At 37.4% G+C, this 19,223-nt stretch overlaps 1 protein-coding gene across 6 annotated transcripts in view; it reads right to left on the bottom strand.

The window, feature by feature from the left end:
• Positions 1–19,223, bottom strand: part of FAM120C (family with sequence similarity 120 member C) — a 145,745-nt gene that overhangs the window by 71,898 nt on the left and 54,624 nt on the right. For all 6 annotated transcript variants that reach the window (XM_081222632.1, XM_081222635.1, XM_081222634.1 and 3 more), the window contains exons 8-9: positions 18,728–19,001; positions 17,927–18,098 (exon numbers count right to left, since the gene is read on the bottom strand). In XM_081222632.1, coding sequence (XP_081078758.1) covers positions 17,927–18,098; positions 18,728–19,001 — 446 coding nt within the window. The remainder of the gene's footprint in view (positions 1–17,926; positions 18,099–18,727; positions 19,002–19,223) is intronic.

Here is a 19,223-nt window from a genome sequence, read left to right as displayed (position 1 = left end):
AGTAGATGCAGTAAAAGCTTTTGACAGAATTCAACACCCATTTATGATAAAAACCCTCCAGAAAGTAGGCATAGAGGGAACTTAGCTCAAAATAATAAAGGCCATATATGACAAACACAAAGCCAACATCATTCTCAATGGCAAAAAACTGAAACAATGTCCTATAAGATCAGGAACAAGACAAGGTTGCCCACTCACACCACTATCATTCAACATAGTTTTGGAAGTTTTAGCCACAGCCATCGGAGAAGAAAAAGAAATAAAAGGAATCCAAATCGAAAGGAAGAAGTAAAACTGCCACTGTTTGCAGCCGACATGATACTATACATAGAGAATCCTAAAGATGCTACCAGAAAACTACTAGAGCTAATCAATGAATTTGGTAAAATAGCAGGATACAAAATTAATGCACAGAAATCCCTTGCATTCCTATACACTAATGATGAAAAATCTGAAAGTGAAATTAAGAAAACACTCCCATTTACCACTGCAACTAAAAGAATAAAATATCTAGGAATTAACCTACCTAAGGAGACAAAAGACCTGTATGCAGAAAATTATAAGATACTGATGAAAGAAATTAAAGATGATACAAATAGATGGAGAGATATACCATGTTCTTGGATCGGAAGAATTAACATTGAGAAAATGACTATACTACCCAAAGCAATCTACAGATTCAATGCAATCCCTACCAAACTACCACTGCCATTTTTCACAGAACTAGAACAAAAAATTTCACAATTTGTATGGAAACACAAAAGACCCCGAATAGCCAAAGCAATCTTGAGAAAGAAAAACGGAGCTGGAGGAAGCAGGCTCCTGGACTTCAGACTATATTACAAAGCTACAGTAATCAAGACAGTATGGTACTAGCACAAAAACTGAACTACAGATCAATGGAACAGGATAGAAAGCACAGAGATAAACCCATGCACATATGGTCACCTTATCTTTGATAAAGGAGGCAAGAATATACAATGGAGAAAAGACAGCCTCTTCAATAAGTGGTGCTGGGAAAACTGGACAGCTACATGGAAAAGAATGAAATTAGAATATTCCCTAACACCATACAGAAAAATAAACTCAAAATGGATTAGAGACCTAAATGTAAGACCAGGCACTATCAAACTCTTTGAGGAAAACATAGGCAGCACACTCTATGACATAAATCACAGCAAGATCCTTTTTGACCAACCTCCTAGAGAAATGGAAATAATAACAAAAAAAGAAATGGGATCTAATGAAACTTAAAAGCTTTTTCACAACAAAGAAAAACATAAACAAGACGAAAGATAACCCTCAGAATGGGAAAAAAATATTTGCAAACAAAGCAACTGACAAAGGATTACTCTCCAAAATATACAAGCAACTCATGCAGCTCAATATCCAAAAAGCAAACAACCCAATCCAAAAATGGGCAGAAGACCTAAATAGACATTTCTCCAAAGAAGAGATACAGATTGCCAACAAACACATGAAAGGATGCTAGACATGACTAATCATTAGAGAAATGCAAATGAAAACTACAATGAGGTATCACCTCACAATGGTCACAATGGGCATCATGAAAAAAATCTACAAACAATAAATGCTGGAGAGTGTGTGGAGAAAAGGGAACCCTCTTGCACTGCTGGGGGGAATGTAAATTGATACAGCCACTATGGAGAACAGTATGGAGGTCCCTTAAAAAACTAAAAATAGAACTACCATATGACCCAGCTAGCCCACTACTGGGCATATACCCTGAGAAAAACATAATTCAAAAAGAATCATGTACCACAATGTTTATTGCAGCTCTATTTACAATAGCCAGGACATGGAAGCAGCGTAAGTGTCCATCAACAGTTGAATGGATAAAGAAGATGTGTCACATATATACAATGGAATATTACTCAGCCATAAAAGGAAACAAAATTGAGTTATTTGTAGTGAGGTGGATGGACCTAGAGTCCATCCAGAGTCCATACAGAGTGAAGTAAGCCAGAAAGAGAAAAACAAATACCATATGCTAACACATATGTATGGAATCTAAAATAAAAAATTAAAAGGTTCTGAAGAACCTAGGGGCAGGACAGGAATAAAGACACAGACATAGAGAATGGACTTGAGGACACGGGCAGGCGGAAGGGTAAGCTGGGACGAAGTGAGAAAGTGGTATGGACATATATACACTACCAAATGTAAAATAGATAGCTAGTGGGAAGCAGCCACATAGCACAGGTAGATCTGCTCGGTGCTTTGTGTCCACCTAGAGGGGTGAGATAGGGAGGGTGGGAGCGAGACACAAGAGGGAGGAGATGTGGGGATGTATGTATATGTATAACTGATTCACATTGTTATACAGCAGAAGCTAACACACCAGTGTAAAGTAATTATACTCCAATAAAAATGTTAAAAAAAAACAGAAAAGAAAACTCATGAATTGTTTACTTCTGGAATTTTTCATTTAATATTTTTGAATCATGGTTGACCTTGGGTATTTGAAACCGTGAAAGAGAAACTAAGGATAAGAGACTTTGTCCTGTATTTTGAAACTCATTTCTTAAGTAGATGTACCAGGCTAGGCAAGGAAAGAAGTCCAAGGTAGAATCACATGAATACCTGGCTTTATAACAGACTATAGGATACCCCAAAAGACTTAAAAGAATACTACAAAATTCTCAAGAAAACAACATCTTTTAGATTTATGAAGGTGTAACAGACAAGGAAAACATGGCTTCTGTCTACTTCTAGTGTACCTCAGGCTCCCAAGCTATGTGTTCTTTTACTTAAGTCTTCTAGTATCTACTTAGGTACCAAAGCTAGGAACCTGGAAGTCATCCCAGACTCCTTGCTGTCCTTCACCTCCTACAGCTGGTTATTTCAAAGGTCCTGCTGATTCTACTGTCTTATCATCCCTTTTATCTGTCCCTTTTCTTCACCACAAGAAATATTGTTGAGGTTCAGACCTCATTATCTTTCACCTTGCAAGAGTCTCCAGACTGTTGTCCCTGCTTTCATCCTGTCCAGTCCCCCTCACACCCATACTCTACAACCACTAGAATGATCTTTTAAAAAAACCTTTTAGTTTCAAATAATTATAGATTCACAGGGAGTTGTGAAGATAGTAGACAGAAGTCCTGTGTACCCTTTATCTAGTTTCCCACAATGGTTATATATAAAATGATTATAAGGACTTCCCTGGCAGTACAGTGGTTGAGACTCCACACTTCCACTGCAGGTGGCACGGGCTTGATCCCTGATCAGGGAACTAAGATTCTGCCACATAGTGTGGCCAAAAAAGAAATAAAATAAAGTAAAATAAAATACAATGATTATAATACAATATCAAAGCTAGGAAACTGACATTGGCACAACTATGTGTATAGTTCTGTGTCATGTGTAGATTCATATAACTACCACCACAATCAAGATACAGAACTATTCCATCACCACAAAGTTCTCCCCTGTGCTATCCCTTTTATGGTCACACCCAATGCCCTCCAGCACCATCCTTAATCCCTGGCAACTACCAATCTGTTCTCTATCTGTACAATTTTTTCAATTTGAGAATGTTACATAAACTGAATCAGTATCCAACCTTTTGAGATTGGCATTTTCATTCAGCATAATGCCCTTGAGGGCTATCCATGTTGATGCATATATCAATAGCTCATTCCTTTTTTGCTGAGTAATATTCCATGATATCTAGGTTGTATCCAGTATGGGGCTTTTATGAATAAAGGTGGTATGAATATTTGTGTGTAAGTTCCTGCATGAAAATAAGTCTTCATTCTCTGGGATAAATGGCCAAAAGTGTGAGTGCTACACACTTATTTTTAGTCTACTTTTAGTTTTAAGTAACTGCCAAATTATCTTCCAGAGTGGCAGTACCATGTTACATTCCCACCAGCAAATTATGAGTGATCCAGTTTTTCCACATCCAATCCAGCATGCTGTATTATCACCATTATCCATTTTAGCCATTCTGATAGGTATGTCGTGACACTTCACTGTGGTTTTAATTTGCATTTTTCTAATGGCTAATGATGTTGAACATCTTTTCATGTCTTTATATTCCATATGTATATCTTCTTCAGTGAAATGTTTGTTCATGTCTTTTGTTGATTTTCTAATTGGATTATTTTTATATTGTTCAGGTTTTTTTTTTTTTTTTTTGTGGTACACGGGCCTCTCACTGTTGTGGCCTCTCCTGTTGCGGAGCACAGGCTCCGGACGCGCAGGCTCAGCGCTCATGGCTCCAGGCCCAGCCGCTCTGCGGCATGTGGGATCCTCCCAGACCGGGGCATGAACCCGTGTCCCCTGCATCGACAGGCGGACTCTCAACCACTGTGCCACCAGGGAAGCCCTGTTCAGTTTTTTTTTAAGTGAATTTCCTCTTTATTATTCTTGAGTGGAAGCTTATATTATATCTGAAATGACATTAAGGAGGATAGATAAATACAGATATAGATACATATATAGATAATCTAAGGCTCCTAAGACTTTACTGATTATTTTAAAATGAGCATTAAGCAAAAGTTCATAATTATTTTGTACAAATAAGTGTCATCAGACTAGTTAAATGGTGGGTTTTTTAAACATCTTTATTGGAGTATAATTGCTTTACAATGTTGTCTTAGTTTCTGCTGTATAGCAAAGTGAATCAGCTATAGGTATACATATTGTTCAGTTTTGAGTTCTTTCAGATACTTGCTTTCAGAGTATTTCAGATACTAGTCTAGATATGTAGTACTTGTTCACCTATGGATTTCCAATTGATCCAGTACCACTTGTTAAAAAGACAACCTTTCTTCCACCAAAGTGCTTCTGCGCCTTTGTCAAAAATCAGTTGGCTGTACTTGTGTGAGGCTATTTCTGGGTTCCCTATTCTGTTCCATTTGTCTATATGTCTATATATCACTGCCAGTACCACACATTCTTAATTACTGTAGCGACATAATAAGTCTTGTAATCAGGTAGAGTGACTGCTGCAAATTTATTATTCCTTCTTAAAAATGTTTTAGCTATTTTAGTTCCTTTGTTTTTCCATATAAATATTAGAATAATCTTGTCTACATACACACAGGATCCTGCTGGCATTAGATAGAAATTCTTTCAAACCTGTATACAATTAATTTCTGTTGAATCAGTAGTAAAAAAAAATTCCCAACAAACAAAAGTCCAGGACCAGACAACTTGAGAGTGAATTGCACCAAAAATTTAAAGGGGAGCTAACACCTATCCCTCTCAAATGATTCCAAAAAATTGAAGAGCAAGGAACGACTCCAAACTCATTCTATATAAAACAAAAATATCCTCCAGGATTAAAGGGGAAATAAAGACATTCCAGATGAAGAAAAGCTAGGATACTTTTTTAAAAGCAGACCTACCCTAAAAAAATGACTAAAGGTACTTCTCTACACAGAAAAGAAATGATAAAAGAAGGAATCTTGGAATATCAGAAAGGAAGAAAAAACAATGGAAAGAACAAAAATATGGATAAATACAATAGATTTTCCTTCTAAATTACACTTCATGGTAAGCAAAAACTATAATACTGTTTAATGCGGCTCTGAATGTCTGTAGAGAAAATATTTAAGAGAATTATTAATGGAGGAAGGTAAAGAGATGCAACAGAGGTCAGGTTCACTTCACTTGAACTGGTAAAATGTCAACACCAGTAAACTGCAATAAGTTATATATATACAATGTAATACCTAGTAAATATACTGAAATAGCTATACAAACAGATATACTAAAAACATATAGATAAATAAAAATGGAATTCTAAAATAAGTTCATGTAGTCCATAGAAGGGAATAATAAGAAAACAGAGATATGAAAACCAGAGAAAACAAACAGAAGCAAAAATAAAATGACAGACTTAAGTCCTAACATGTCAATAATTACATTAAATGTAAGTGGTCTAACAACACCAATTAAATACAGAGATTGACAGACTGGATAAAAAAAAACATGACCCAGGGCTTCCCTGGTGGTGCAGTTGTTGAGAATCTGCCTGCCAATGCAGGGGACACGGGTTTGAGCCCTGATCTGGGAAGATCCCACGTGCCACGGAGCAACTAGGTCCGTGAGCCACAACTAATGAGCCTGCGCGTCTGGAGCTTGTGCTCTGCAACGAGAGGCCGCGATAGTGAGAGGCCCACACACCACGATGAAGAGTGGCCCCCGCTTGCCGCAACTAGAGAGAGCCCTCACACAGAAACGAAGACCCAACACAGACAAAAATAAATAAATAAATAATTTTTAAAAAAGGACCCAAACATATGCTGTCTATAAGACATTCACTTCAAATATAAATGATATTGGTAGGTTGAAAGGAAAAGAATGGAAAATAATATACCATGAGAACATTAATCAAAAGGCAGGGGATTCCCTGGTGGCGCAGTGGTTGAGAGTCCGCCTGCCGATGCAGGGGACACAGGTTCGTGCCCCGGTCTGGGAAGATCCCACGTGCTGCGGAGCTGCTGGGCCCGTGAGCCATGGCCGCTGAGCCTGCGTGTCCGGAGCCTGTGCCCCGCAACGGGAGAGGCCACATCAGTGAGAGACCCGCGTACCGAAAAAAGAAAAAAAAAAAAAAAAAAAGGCAGAAGGAAAGGCTATATTAATACCACATTAAGTACACTTCAGAGCAATAAAACTGCCAGGAACAGAGGGACATTACAAAATGCTATAAGGGTCAATCCACCAAGAAGACATAGCAATCCTAAATGTGTGTCACCAAATAAGAGAGCCACAAAATATATTATGCAACAACTGACAGAAATGAAATAAGAAATAGACAAATCCACAATTATAATTAGAGACTTCAACCCACCTCTCAATAATGGGTAGATCAACTATACAGAAAATCAGCAAGAATACAGAACTCAACAACACCATCAATGAACAGAATCTAATTAACTCTTACAGAACATACAACAAGAGTACAATACATGTTCCTTTCACATGCCCACAGAACATATGCCATGATAGATCATATCCTGGGCCATAAAACAAACTTCAATACATTTAAAAGAACTGAAATCCTACAGAGTATATTCTCAGGCCACTATGGAATCAAACAAGAAATTAACAGAAAGATAACAGAAAACTCCATGAGTACTTGGAAAATAACAAAACACTTGTATATAATTAATGGGTCAAAGAGGAAGTCTCAAAGAAAAGAAAGAAATAATGGAACTAAATGAAAATAAAAATACAGAATATTAAAATTTGTGAGATGGAACTAAATAACTGCTGAGAGGGAAATTTATAGCACAAAATGCTCACATTTAGAAAAGAGGAAAAGTCTTTAATTGATCATCTAACAAGAAGAGGAGCAGAAAGCCAAACCTTCAGCAAACCAAGGAAAGAAATAATAAGGATAAAATCAGAAATCAATGAAATTGAAAACAGAAAAACAACAGAGAAAAAAAATCAATGAAACAAAAACCCGGTTCTTTGAAAAGAACAACAAAATTGGCAATATTACAGCAAGACTGCAAAGAAAAAGAGACAGAAGACACAAATTGGTAATATCAAGAATGAGACAGGATATCACCACAAAACCTGCAGATATCAAAAGAACTGTATGGGAATATTGTAAACAACTCTGCACACATAAATTTGACAACTTACACAAAATAGACCAATTTCTCAAAACATGCAAGCTACCAGAACACACCTAATATCAAGTAGATAATTTGATTAGCCCTATAAATTTTAATGAAATTTAATTTAAAACTTCACACACACACACACACACACACACACAAGTTGGCTCAACTGGTTTCACTGGAGAATTCTACTAACTGTTTAACAAAAAATTAACATCAGTTGTCACAATCAAGGATTGTGTAGACAATCCTTTTATAAAATAGGAGTGAACACTTCTGAACTATTTTTATAAAGCCAGTATTATGCTGATGCAAAAGCCAGATAAAGACAGTACATAAAAATACTTCAGGGCTTCCCTGGTGGCGCAGTGGTTGAGAGTCCGCCTGCCGATGCAGGGGACACGGGTTCGTGCCCCGGTCCGGGAAGATCCCACATGCTGTGGAGTGGTTAGGTCCGTGAGCCATGGCCACTGAGCCTGCGCGTCTGGAGCTTGTGCTCTGCAGCGGGAGAGGCCACAACAGTGAGAGGCCCGCGTACCGCAAAAAAAACAAAAAACAAAAAACAAAAACAAAAAAAACTTCAGACTGATATTCTTCATCAATATAGATGTACAAACTCTTAACAAAATATTAGTCAATAGAATTCAGCAATATATAAAACGAATTATACACCGTGGCCAAGTAGGGTTTATTCCACAGTTGCAAGGCTGGTTCAGTACTTGAAAAATCAATGTAATCCACCATACAAATGGGCTAAAGAAGAAAAATAATATAATCATCTCAGTGGATGCAGAAAAACATTTGACAAAATTTGACAATCGCTCATGATTAAAAAAAAAAATCTCTGGGAACTTCCCTGGTGGTCCAGTGGCTAAGGCTCCGTGCTCCCAATGCAGGGGGCCTGGATTCAATCCCTGATCAGGGAACTAGATCCCACATGCTGCAACTAAGTGTTCACATGCCGCAACTAAAAGATCCCTTATCTCAACTAAAGATCCCACATACCACAATGAAGATCCCACACGCTGCAACTAAGACCCAGCGCAGCCAAATAAGTAAATAAATAAATAAATATTTTTAAAAAACTCTCTGGAAACTAGGAATAGAAGGGAATTTCTTCAACTTGATAAAGAACATCTACAAAAAAACCTCCTGCTAACATTGTACTTAATGGCTTAAGACTGTATGTTTTTCTTTTAAAATCAGAAACAGGGCTAGGATGTCTGCCCTTACCACTGCTCTTCAACATATTACTGGAAGTTCTAGCCAGTGTAGAAAGGCAAGAAAATGAAATAGAAGGCATACAGATCAGAAAGGAAGAAATAAAACTGACCCTAACTGCAGATGACATATAGTCCATGTAGAAAATCACAAGAAATCTACAGCAAAACTCCTAGAAATAATAAGTGAGCTGAAGACTACAGGATACAAAATAAACATACAGAAATTAATTGTATTTCATTTTTATTGAAGTAAAATTGACTTAAAATATTATATTAGTTTCAGTTGTACAACATAGTGTTGATATTTTTATATATTACAAAATGATCGCTCCAATAAGTCTAGTTACTATCTATCACAATACAAAGTTATTCCAACATTATTGACTATACTCCATATGCTATATACTATGTTCCCATGACTTATTTATTTTATAACTGGAAGTTTGTACCTCTTAATTTCCCTCACCTATTTCACTCATCTCCCCATACCCCTCCCTCTGGCAACCACCTGCTTGTTCTCTATATCTGTGAGTCTGTTTCTGGTTTGTTATATTCAATCACTTATTTTTTAGATTCCACATATAACTGAAATCATACAGTATTTGTCTTTCTCTGCCTGACTTATTTCACTTAGCATAATACCTTCTAGGTTCACCCATGTTGTCACAAGTGGCAAGATTTAATTCCTATTTTATGGTCAAATCATATTCCACTGCATACATATACCATTTCTTATTTATCCACTCATCTGTCGATGAAAGCTTGGGTTGCTTCCATATCTTCGCTATTGTAAAAAATGCTGCAGTGAACATAGGGGTGCATATATCTTTTCAAATTAATGTTTTTGTTTTCTTCAGATAAATACCTAGATATGGAATTGCTGGATCATATGGTGGTTCTATTTTTATTTTCTTGAGGAATCTCCACACTGTTTTCCATAGTGGCTGTACCAATTTACATTCTCACCAACAAGGGTTCCCTTTCCTCCAATCTTCCTACACTATTGGTTGGAATGTAAATTGGTACAACCATTATGGAGAACAGTACGGAGGTTCCTTTAAAAACTAAAAATAGAACTACCATATGATCCAGCAACCCCACTCCTGGGCATATATCCGGAGAAAACCATAATTCAAAAAGATACAGGCAACCCAATGTTCACTGCAGCATTATTTACAATAGCCAAGACATGGAAGCAACCTAAATGTCCATCAACAGAGGAATGTATAAAGATGTGGTACATATATGCAACAAAATTTTACTCAGCCATAAAGAAGAACGAAATAATGCCATTTGCAGCAACATGGATGGACCTACAGATTATCATAGTAAGTGAAGTGAGTCAGAGAAAGACAAATATCATATGATATCACTTATATGTGGAATTTAAAAAGATGACACAAGGGAATTCCCTAGTGGTCCAATGGTTAGGACTCAGTGCTTTCACTGCTGGGGCCCAGGTTCAATCCCTGGTCAGGCAACTAAGATCCCACAAGCTGTGCAGTGTGGCCAAAAAAAACAAAAACAAAAACAAAAAATAGGATGACACAAATGAACTGATTTACAAAACAGAAACAGACAAACAGACTCACAGACTTTGAAAACAAACTTATGGTTAACAAAGCGGAAAGGGAAGGGCTGTGGGGGAGGAATAAACTAGGAGGTTGGGATTAAAATATACACACTACTATATATAAAATTGACAATCAACAGGGACCTATTGAATAGCACAGGGAACTCTACTCAATATTCTGTAATAACCTATATGGGAAAAGGATCTGAAAAAGAATGGAGATAAGTATATGTATAACTGAACCACTCTGCTGTACACCTGAAACTAACACAACATTGTAAATCAACTATACCCCAATATAAAATAAAAATTAAATTAAATTTTTAGAAAGGGTTCCCTTTCCTCCACATCCTTGCCAATATTTGTTATTTGTTGTCTTTTTGATAATAGCCATTCGGAAAGGTGTGAGGTGATATCTCATTGTGGTTTTGATTTGTATTTCCCAGATGATTTGAGAAGTTGAACATTTTTTCACATGCCTGTGAAAAGATAGCATCTGTATGTCTTCTTTAGAAAAATGTTTATTCAGAGCCTATGCCCATTATTTAATTGGGTTGTTTGTTTTTTTGATGTGGAGTTGTATGAATTCTTTGTATATTTTGGATATTAACCCATCCTTGGATATATCATTTGCAAATATCTTTCTCAATTCAGTAGACAGCCTTTTTGTTTTGTTGATAGTTTTATATGCTGTGCACAGAGTTTTTAATTTGATGTAGTCCCATTTGTTTATTTTTGCTTTAGCTTTCCTTGCATGAGGAGACATATCCAAAAAAATATTGCTAAGACTGATGTCAAAGAGCATAGGGCCTAGGTTTTCTTCTAGGAGTTTTATGGTTTCAGGTATTACATTTAACTCTTTAATCCACTGCCATGTAGCTATCTAGTTTTCCCAACACCATTTATTGAAGAGGCTGTCTTCTTCCTCATTGAATATTCTTGCCTCCTTTCTCATAGATAAATTGCTGTTATAACTATGGGCTCATTTATGGGCTCTCCATTTGGTTCCATTAATCCACATATCTGTTTCTTGTGCCAGTATCATACTATTTTGATTATTGAAGCTTTATAGTATAGTTTGAAATTAGGGACTGTGATGCCTCCTGTTTTGTTCTTCTTTTTAAAAAAATTTACAACGTTGTGTTAGTTTCAGATGTACAGCAAAGTGATTCATTTTATACATATATACATTATATATATATAACTATTATAATATACTATATATAATATAATGTATAATATATAACTATATATAACATACATAATATATATAAAAATATGTTCTTTTTCAGATTCTTTTCCCATATAGGTTATTACAGAGTACTGAGTAGAGTTCCCTGTGTTACACAGTAGATCCTTGTTGATTATCTGTTTTATATACAGTACTGTGTATACGTTAATCCCAACAACCTAATTTATCCCTCCCCCCCAGCCTTTCCCCTTTGGTAACCATAAGTTTGTTTTCAAAGTCTGTGAGTCTGTTTCTGTTTTGTAAATAAGTTCATTTGTACCATTTTTTTAGATTCCACAATAAGCAGTATCACATATTTGTCTTTCTCTGTCTGACTTGCTTCACTTATCTCTAGGTCCATCTATATTGCTGCAAATGGCATCATTTCATTCGTTTTTATGGCTGAGTAATATTCCATACTGTGTGTATGTGTATACATATATATATGTATATATATACCATATCTTCTTTATACATTCCTCTGTTGATGGACATTTAGGTTGCTTCCATGTCTTGGCTATTGTAAATAGCGTTGCTATGACCATTGGGCTGCATGTATCTTTTTGAATTAGAGTTTTCATCTTTTCCAGGTATATGCTCAGGAGTGGGATTGCTGGATCATATGGTAGTTCTATTTTTAGTTTTTTTAAGGAAAAATCTCCATACTGTTCTCCCTGTTCTTTTTTATGATTGTTTTGGCTATTTGGGGTCTTCTGTGTTTCCATATAAATTTTAGAATTGTTTGTTCTAATTCTGTGGAAAATGTCATTGGTATTTTGATAGCGATTGCATTGAATCTTTAGATTACCTCGGGTAGTATGGTCTTTTTGACTATATTAATTCTATTAATTCTTCCATTCCATGAGCATTGTATATCTTTCTGTTTGTGTCATCTTCAATCTCTTTCATCAGACTCTTATAATTTTCTGAGTACAGGTCTTTTACCACCTTGGTTAGATTTACTCCCGGGTGTTTTAATCTTTTTGATGTGATTGTTTATTGGGAGTTTTTGATTACTGATTCAATTTTATTACTGGTAATTGGCCTGTTCATATCTTCTATTCCTTCCTGATTCAGTCTTGAGAGATTGTACATGTCTAGGAATTTATACACTTCTTCTAGGTTGTCCATTTTATTTATTTATTTTAAAAAATTTATTGTATATTGGAGTATAGTTGATTAACAATGTTGTGTTAGTTTCCAGTGTACAGCAAAGTGATTCAGTTTTACATATACATGTATCTATTCTTTTTCAAATTCTTTTCCCATTTAGGTTATTACAGAGTATTGAGCAGAGTTCCCTGTGCTATACAGTAGGTCCTTGTTGGTTATCCATTTTAAATATAGCAGTGTGTACATGTCAATCCCAAACTCCCAATCCAACCCGCCCCTGCCAGCCTTCCCCCCTTGTATAGGCTGTCCATTTTATTGGTGCATAATTGTCCATAGGAATCTCTTATGATCTTTTGCATTTCTGTGGTGTTGGTTGTAACCTCTCCTTTTTCATTTCTGATTTTATTGATTTGGGCCCTCTCTCTTTTTTTCTTGATGAGTCTGGCTAAAGATTTACCAATTTTATCATTTCAAAGAATAAGGTTGTAAGTTCATTGATCTTTTCTATTTTTTTTTTAGTCTCCATGGCATTTATTTCTGTTCTGATCTATATTATTTCTTTGCTTCTATTACCTTTGGGATTTTTTCTCTTCTTTTTCTACTTTCTTTAGTCATAAGGTTACGTTGATTGATATTTTTCTTGTTTCTTGAGGTTAGCTTGCATCACTATAAATTTCCCTCTTAGAACTGCTTTTGCTGCATCCCACCATAGATTCTGGATCATTGTGTTTCTATTTGCATTTGTCTCCTAGTTTTATTTGATTTCCTCTTGAATTCTTCAGTGACTCATTGGTTGTTTAGTAGCATATTGTTTAGCCTCCATGTGTTTGGGTTTTTTTGCAGGTTTTTTTTCCTTGTAGTTGATTTCTAGTTTCATATTGTTGTGGTTGGAAATGATGCTTGATATGACTTCAATCTTCTTAAATTTACTATGACTTGTTTTGTGGCCCAGCATGTGATCTATCCTGTAGAATTTTCCATGTGCACTAGAAAAGAATGTGTATTCTGCTACTTTTGGATGGAATTTCTATATATCTACTAAGTCCATTTGGACTAATGTGTCATTTAAGGCCAGTGTTTCATTGATTTTCTGTCTAGATGATCTGTCCATTGATGTAAGTGGGGTGTTAAAGTCCCCTAATATTACTGTGTTACTGTCAATTTCTCCCTTTATGGCTGCTAGCATTTTCCTTATGTATTTAGTTGCTCCTATGTTGGCTACATACATATTTATAATTTTTATATCTTCCTGGATTGACCCTTTGATCATTATGTAATGTCCTTCTTTGTCTCTAGTCCTGGAGCTAGTGTTGGAAGGCTAATGGGTGGGGCTGGGATCCAGAGGGTCCAGGGCCTGGTGTTCACCCACTAGCAGATGAGGCCGGGTCCTGGGGCTAGTGCTGGCCCACTTGTGGGTGGAGCCAGGTCCCAGTGTGTTGGAGTTGATGTTGGCCTGCAGGTGGATGGGGCTGGGTCCTGGTGTGGCTGGGAGCTCAGTACAGCAGCCAGACTACTGGTGGGTGGGTCCATGTACTTGCCCAGCTAGCTGTCTGGCCTGGAATGTCCCAGGACTGGTGCTGATTGGCTGGTGGGTGGGGCCAGGTCCAGGCAGTAATAAACTAAAGGGAAGGTTCCAACATGGCGCTTACTAGCACAAATATACCCGTGATAGGAAGAGCTCCAAGAAATGGCTGCTGCCAGCTTGATGTCCCCATGATGAGTTTCAATTGCCTCCTGTCTGAGAGGCTCTGCAAATCAGCTCTTGGTTTGACCCAGGCTCCTTTCAAATTAGTGCTTCTGTCCTGGGTCTTGGAGTGTGTGAGATTTTGTGCATACCCTTTAAAAGTGGAGCCTCTATTTTTCACAGCCCTCTGGCTCTCCCAAAAGTAAGTTCCACTGGCCTTCAAAGCCAAATGTTCTGGAGTCTTATCTTTCTGGTCAGTACCCAAGGTTGGGGGGCCCAAAGTGGGGCTCAGACCTGTTGCTCTTTGGGGAGAACCTCTACAATTATAATTATCCTTCCATTTGTTGCTCACCCACCCAGGGAATAGGTCTTGAATATACTTCAACTCCACCCCTCCTACCTGTCTCCTTGTGGTTCCCTATTTATACCTTCAGCTGTAGAATATCCTTTCTGCTAGTGTTCAGGTCATTATCATGGATAGTTCCTCCATAATAGTTTCAATTTTGTTGTGCCCATGGGAGGAGGTGAGCTCAGGGTCTTCCTACTCCACCATCTTGGCCCTTGACAATTTTTTTTTTTTGGCCCTTGAAAATGTTGTGGCAGAAGGGACTCCATGGCTAGTGATGAAAGATCAGCCTTTATATGTATTATTTTCCTCTATATGTAAAGCATCATTTCTCTCTGGCTGCTTTCAATAATTTTTCTGTCTTTAGACTGACAAGGGCTTAATTTCCAAAATATACAAACAGGTTATACGACTCAATATTGAAAAAACAAACAACCCAATCACAAAATGGGCAGAAGATCTAACTATACATTTCTCCAGGAAGACATACAGATGGCCAAAAGAAACATGAAAACATGCTCAGCATCCCTAATTATTAGAGAAATGCAAATCAAAACTACAATGAGGTATCACCTCACATCAGTTGGAAGGGCCATCATCAAAAAGTCTACAAATAATAAATGCTGGAGAGGGTATGGAGAAAAAAGAACCCTCCTACACTGTTGATGGGAATGTAAATTGGTGCAGCCACCATGGAGAACAGTATTGAGGTTCCTTAAAAAACTAAAAATAGAGTTGCCATATGATCCAGCAATCCCACTCCTCAGCATATATCCGGAAAAGACAAAAACTCTAATTTAAAAAGATACATGCACCCCAATGTTCATAGCAGCACTATTTACAATAGCCAAGATACAGAAGCAACCTAAGTATCTACTGACAGATGAGTGGATAAAGTAGATGTGAGATACACACACACACACACACACACACAGAGGAATATTACTCAGCCATAAAAAAGAATGAAATTCTGCAATTTGCAGCAACATGAATGGACCTAGAGAATATTATGCTTAGTGAAATAAGTCAGACAGAGAAAAACAAATATCATATGATATCACTTATATGTGGAATCTAAAAAATGATGCCAATGAACTTATTTACAAAACACAAACAGACTCACAGACATAGAAAACAAGTTTATCGTTACCAAAGGGGAAAGGGGGGGGAGATAAATTAGGAGTTTCGGATTAACAGATACACAGTACTATATATAAAATAGATAACCAACAAGGACCTACTGTATAGCACAGGGAACTATATTCAATATCTTGTAATAACCTATAATGGAAAAGAATATATATATGTATATGTATAACTGAACCATATTGCTGTACACCTGAAACTAACACACATTATAAATCAAGTATACTTCAATAAAAAAATATTTTTTCTGTCCTTAGATTTCAAAGGTTTGACTGTAATGTATCTTGGCACGATTTTATACTATTTACAATTCACTCAGCTTCTTGAATCTGTGGGCATATGTTTCTGCCAAATTTGGGAATATTTATTTAAGTTATTAAATATAAATATTATATATTATTTCTTTGAGTACTTTTGCAGCCTTACCCTCTTTCGCCTCTCCTTCTGAGACTGATTGACACAAATATCAGATCTTTTGTTATAGTTCCACTGATCCCTGTTCATTTTTCAGTCTATTTTCTCTTTATTATTCAGATTAGATAATTTCTATTGTTCTTTCTCCAAGTTCACTGATTATTTTCTCTGTTGTCTCCAATCTGCAGTTTAACCCATCTTTTGTGTATTTTATTTCAGTTATTGTATCTTTTAGTTCTTAATTTCCATTTGTTCTTTTGTATATTATATATCTTTGTAAGACTTTCTATTTTTAATTTGTATCAAGAATGTTCAGCGAATTCCCTGGCGGTCCAGTGGTTAGGACCTGGCGCTTTCACTGCACAAGCCACACCAGCACAGCCCAAAAAAAGAATGTTCAGAATTGTTTGTCAAAGCATTTCTCTCTCATGGCTGGTTTGAAATCCTTATCAGGTAATTCAGTCATTTGTGTTACAGTGATTTGATTTTCTATGGATAACACAAATCTATTGATTTTCTTTCCTCAGTCAGTTTGAGATCTCAGTTTGATATCTTCCTGGTTCTTGGTATGATGAGAGACTTTCAATTCAAACCTTAATATTTCGGGTATTATTTTATGAGACTCTGGATCTCATTTAAGTTTTGTGTTTTAGCAGGTCTTTTCTGACACCACTCTGGTGGGTGAAGGAGGATGCTGTCTCATTACTGCCTAGTGGGAGTAGAAGTCCTAACTCCCCATGTGCCCTTGTCTGACACTTCCACAGCAGGAGCAGGTGGCATACCTTCTTACAGTCTGGCAATGGTAGAAGTCTAGGTTCTTCATTTGGCCTTTGCTGGTAGGGGTAAGAGTGGGCTACTGTTTTTCTCTAATGTTTGGCTGGAATAGAGTAGTTATTATCTAAAAGATTTCTGTATTACTAGGTTGTTCCTTCTGCATACTTTGGCTAGAGAGAGCAGGCTTTTCTTGGTCTGCACCTGTTGGTGTTTCTGGGCTGCCAGCTTGTCCTGCACACAGTCTGGGATATATAAGGCACAAAGAAAAGCCAGGGAACTCACTACTGCAGCATTCCTTGGATCCCAAGGCCCTTAGCTAATCTGTCACCTTCTGTTCACCTTCTAGAGTACCTTGTGCTTGTTTTATATATAATATCCTGAGCTTTTAGTTTTATTTAGCAGGAGGAATAGGGAAAATTATATCTATTCCATCTTCCCAGAAGAAGAAATCTAGTTGGTTCTTTTGAACATGCTAATTTGACCATATCACTCTTCAGCTTAATACATCTCAATGGCTCCAATTACCTACAGGATCAAATCCCAAAACAAAAACCTCACTGAGGAGGAGAGACTGTGTCAGATACACTTCTACATTCCCAAAGTCCAGCATGGCTCTTATATATAATAGTCACTCTGAATGCCTAAAGATTAAAGAATTTGGGCTTAAGTTAATGCATTTCCCATACCAGTATATGTTCTGGTGAATTATGCACTTTCTTAAAGACTATTCCATAGCCAAAAGTATGATGTACTTGCATAGACATTTTTGCCCTGAGTCAAAGCATTGAGAGAACTCTCAAAGCTAGAACCACACATACCTTCTACAGGCAACCGCCGCCGTATGGCCAGGCGTTCCATTTTCCTCTGTGTCTCTGCCAGACTGAAAAGGACCCCATATACATATTGACGAGCTGACCGGAACAGGAGAGCAGCTGGAGGCAGCTCCATGTTACACTCATCCTCAATACATACAGGGATCTTAATCTCACCCTAATGAGAAAATGGTACAGGAGAAAGGAGAAAATGAGTTACCTCAAGGTTTGGAATTGAGCTGAGAAGAACCAGTAATGAACTGTAGCCTCGCTATTAAATTTTCTACTTGTATTCAGACAGAATTTCAGACTAAAAAAAGTTGTAACAAGCCGAGCTGACCATAGGCAGCTTAAGAGCTAAATTCCATTTTTAAAAGTCTCTGCTATGACTAACTACAGCTGACTAAATGGAGAAAATTCACCTTAGATATTTTTTCTGAGGGATAGATTTGTATGGTAAGACTGGAGGAAGGGAATAGCTCTGGAGAAGTAGACTGAGAGGTAAATAACAAGGGCATAATGCCTCTTCTTAGAGTGTGTCCATCCCTAGACCAGAGTCCACAAACATGGTGCATTATCTTCTTCAAAATCTCACAATTATACTTCTCTGTGAGGCCTCATTTACTGCACAGTCCCATCTTTTGCTGGTCTCACCTCACTAGAGTCCCTTGATACAATGAGGGCCCCCAGCACACTTGATCTCCTTTCAGATACAATCATCACAATTTTCTCTGGTAACTTACAGTCCTAGGAAGTGTGAAGTACAGTGTTAAGAGCAGGGAGGTAGGTGTTGATGTGTTCTCTCACCTTAGTGAGGACATGGTAGATATATGGGTACATAAGACCCCTTCGATGTCTGTGTTCAGCAACCCGCAAGACTTCTGGAGCTACTGGAGGTAAGGGTGGAATGGTGATGTCCATATGGTTCCTCGTAGACATAGACAGCAGAGATGGGATGTGGGGTTCACCATCACCCAGGCTGGCATCTGAAACTCCAGCATCGATAGGCTGTACCCAAGACCCTCTGTCACCATTTGGATCCTCCCATCCAGGCTGCTGCTGAAGTGTTTCTGTGATGTGACTAAAAGGTTTTAAAAGATAGTGTAGAAGAGAGAAGGGGGGTTGATAAAGACATTCCAACTCCGATTCCAAGGAATTTTAACAAACCCTTTGGAAGCCAGGATATTGGGTTAGCGCTGGACCTGATACCTTTCCTCTCAGTGGCCATCACTATCCTCCTGGCTTATTTCATCTGATATAAACCAAAGCAATCAAAAGTCATGGGAACCAGGTTTCCCTGGTG

The sequence above is a fragment of the Mesoplodon bidens genome, assembly GCF_964165515.1.
Source record: "Mesoplodon bidens genome assembly, chromosome: X".
NCBI classification, from domain to species: domain Eukaryota; kingdom Metazoa; phylum Chordata; class Mammalia; order Artiodactyla; family Ziphiidae; genus Mesoplodon; species Mesoplodon bidens.
The sequence above is the reverse complement of the archived record's forward strand: the minus strand, read 5'-3'. Positions and strand labels throughout refer to the sequence as shown.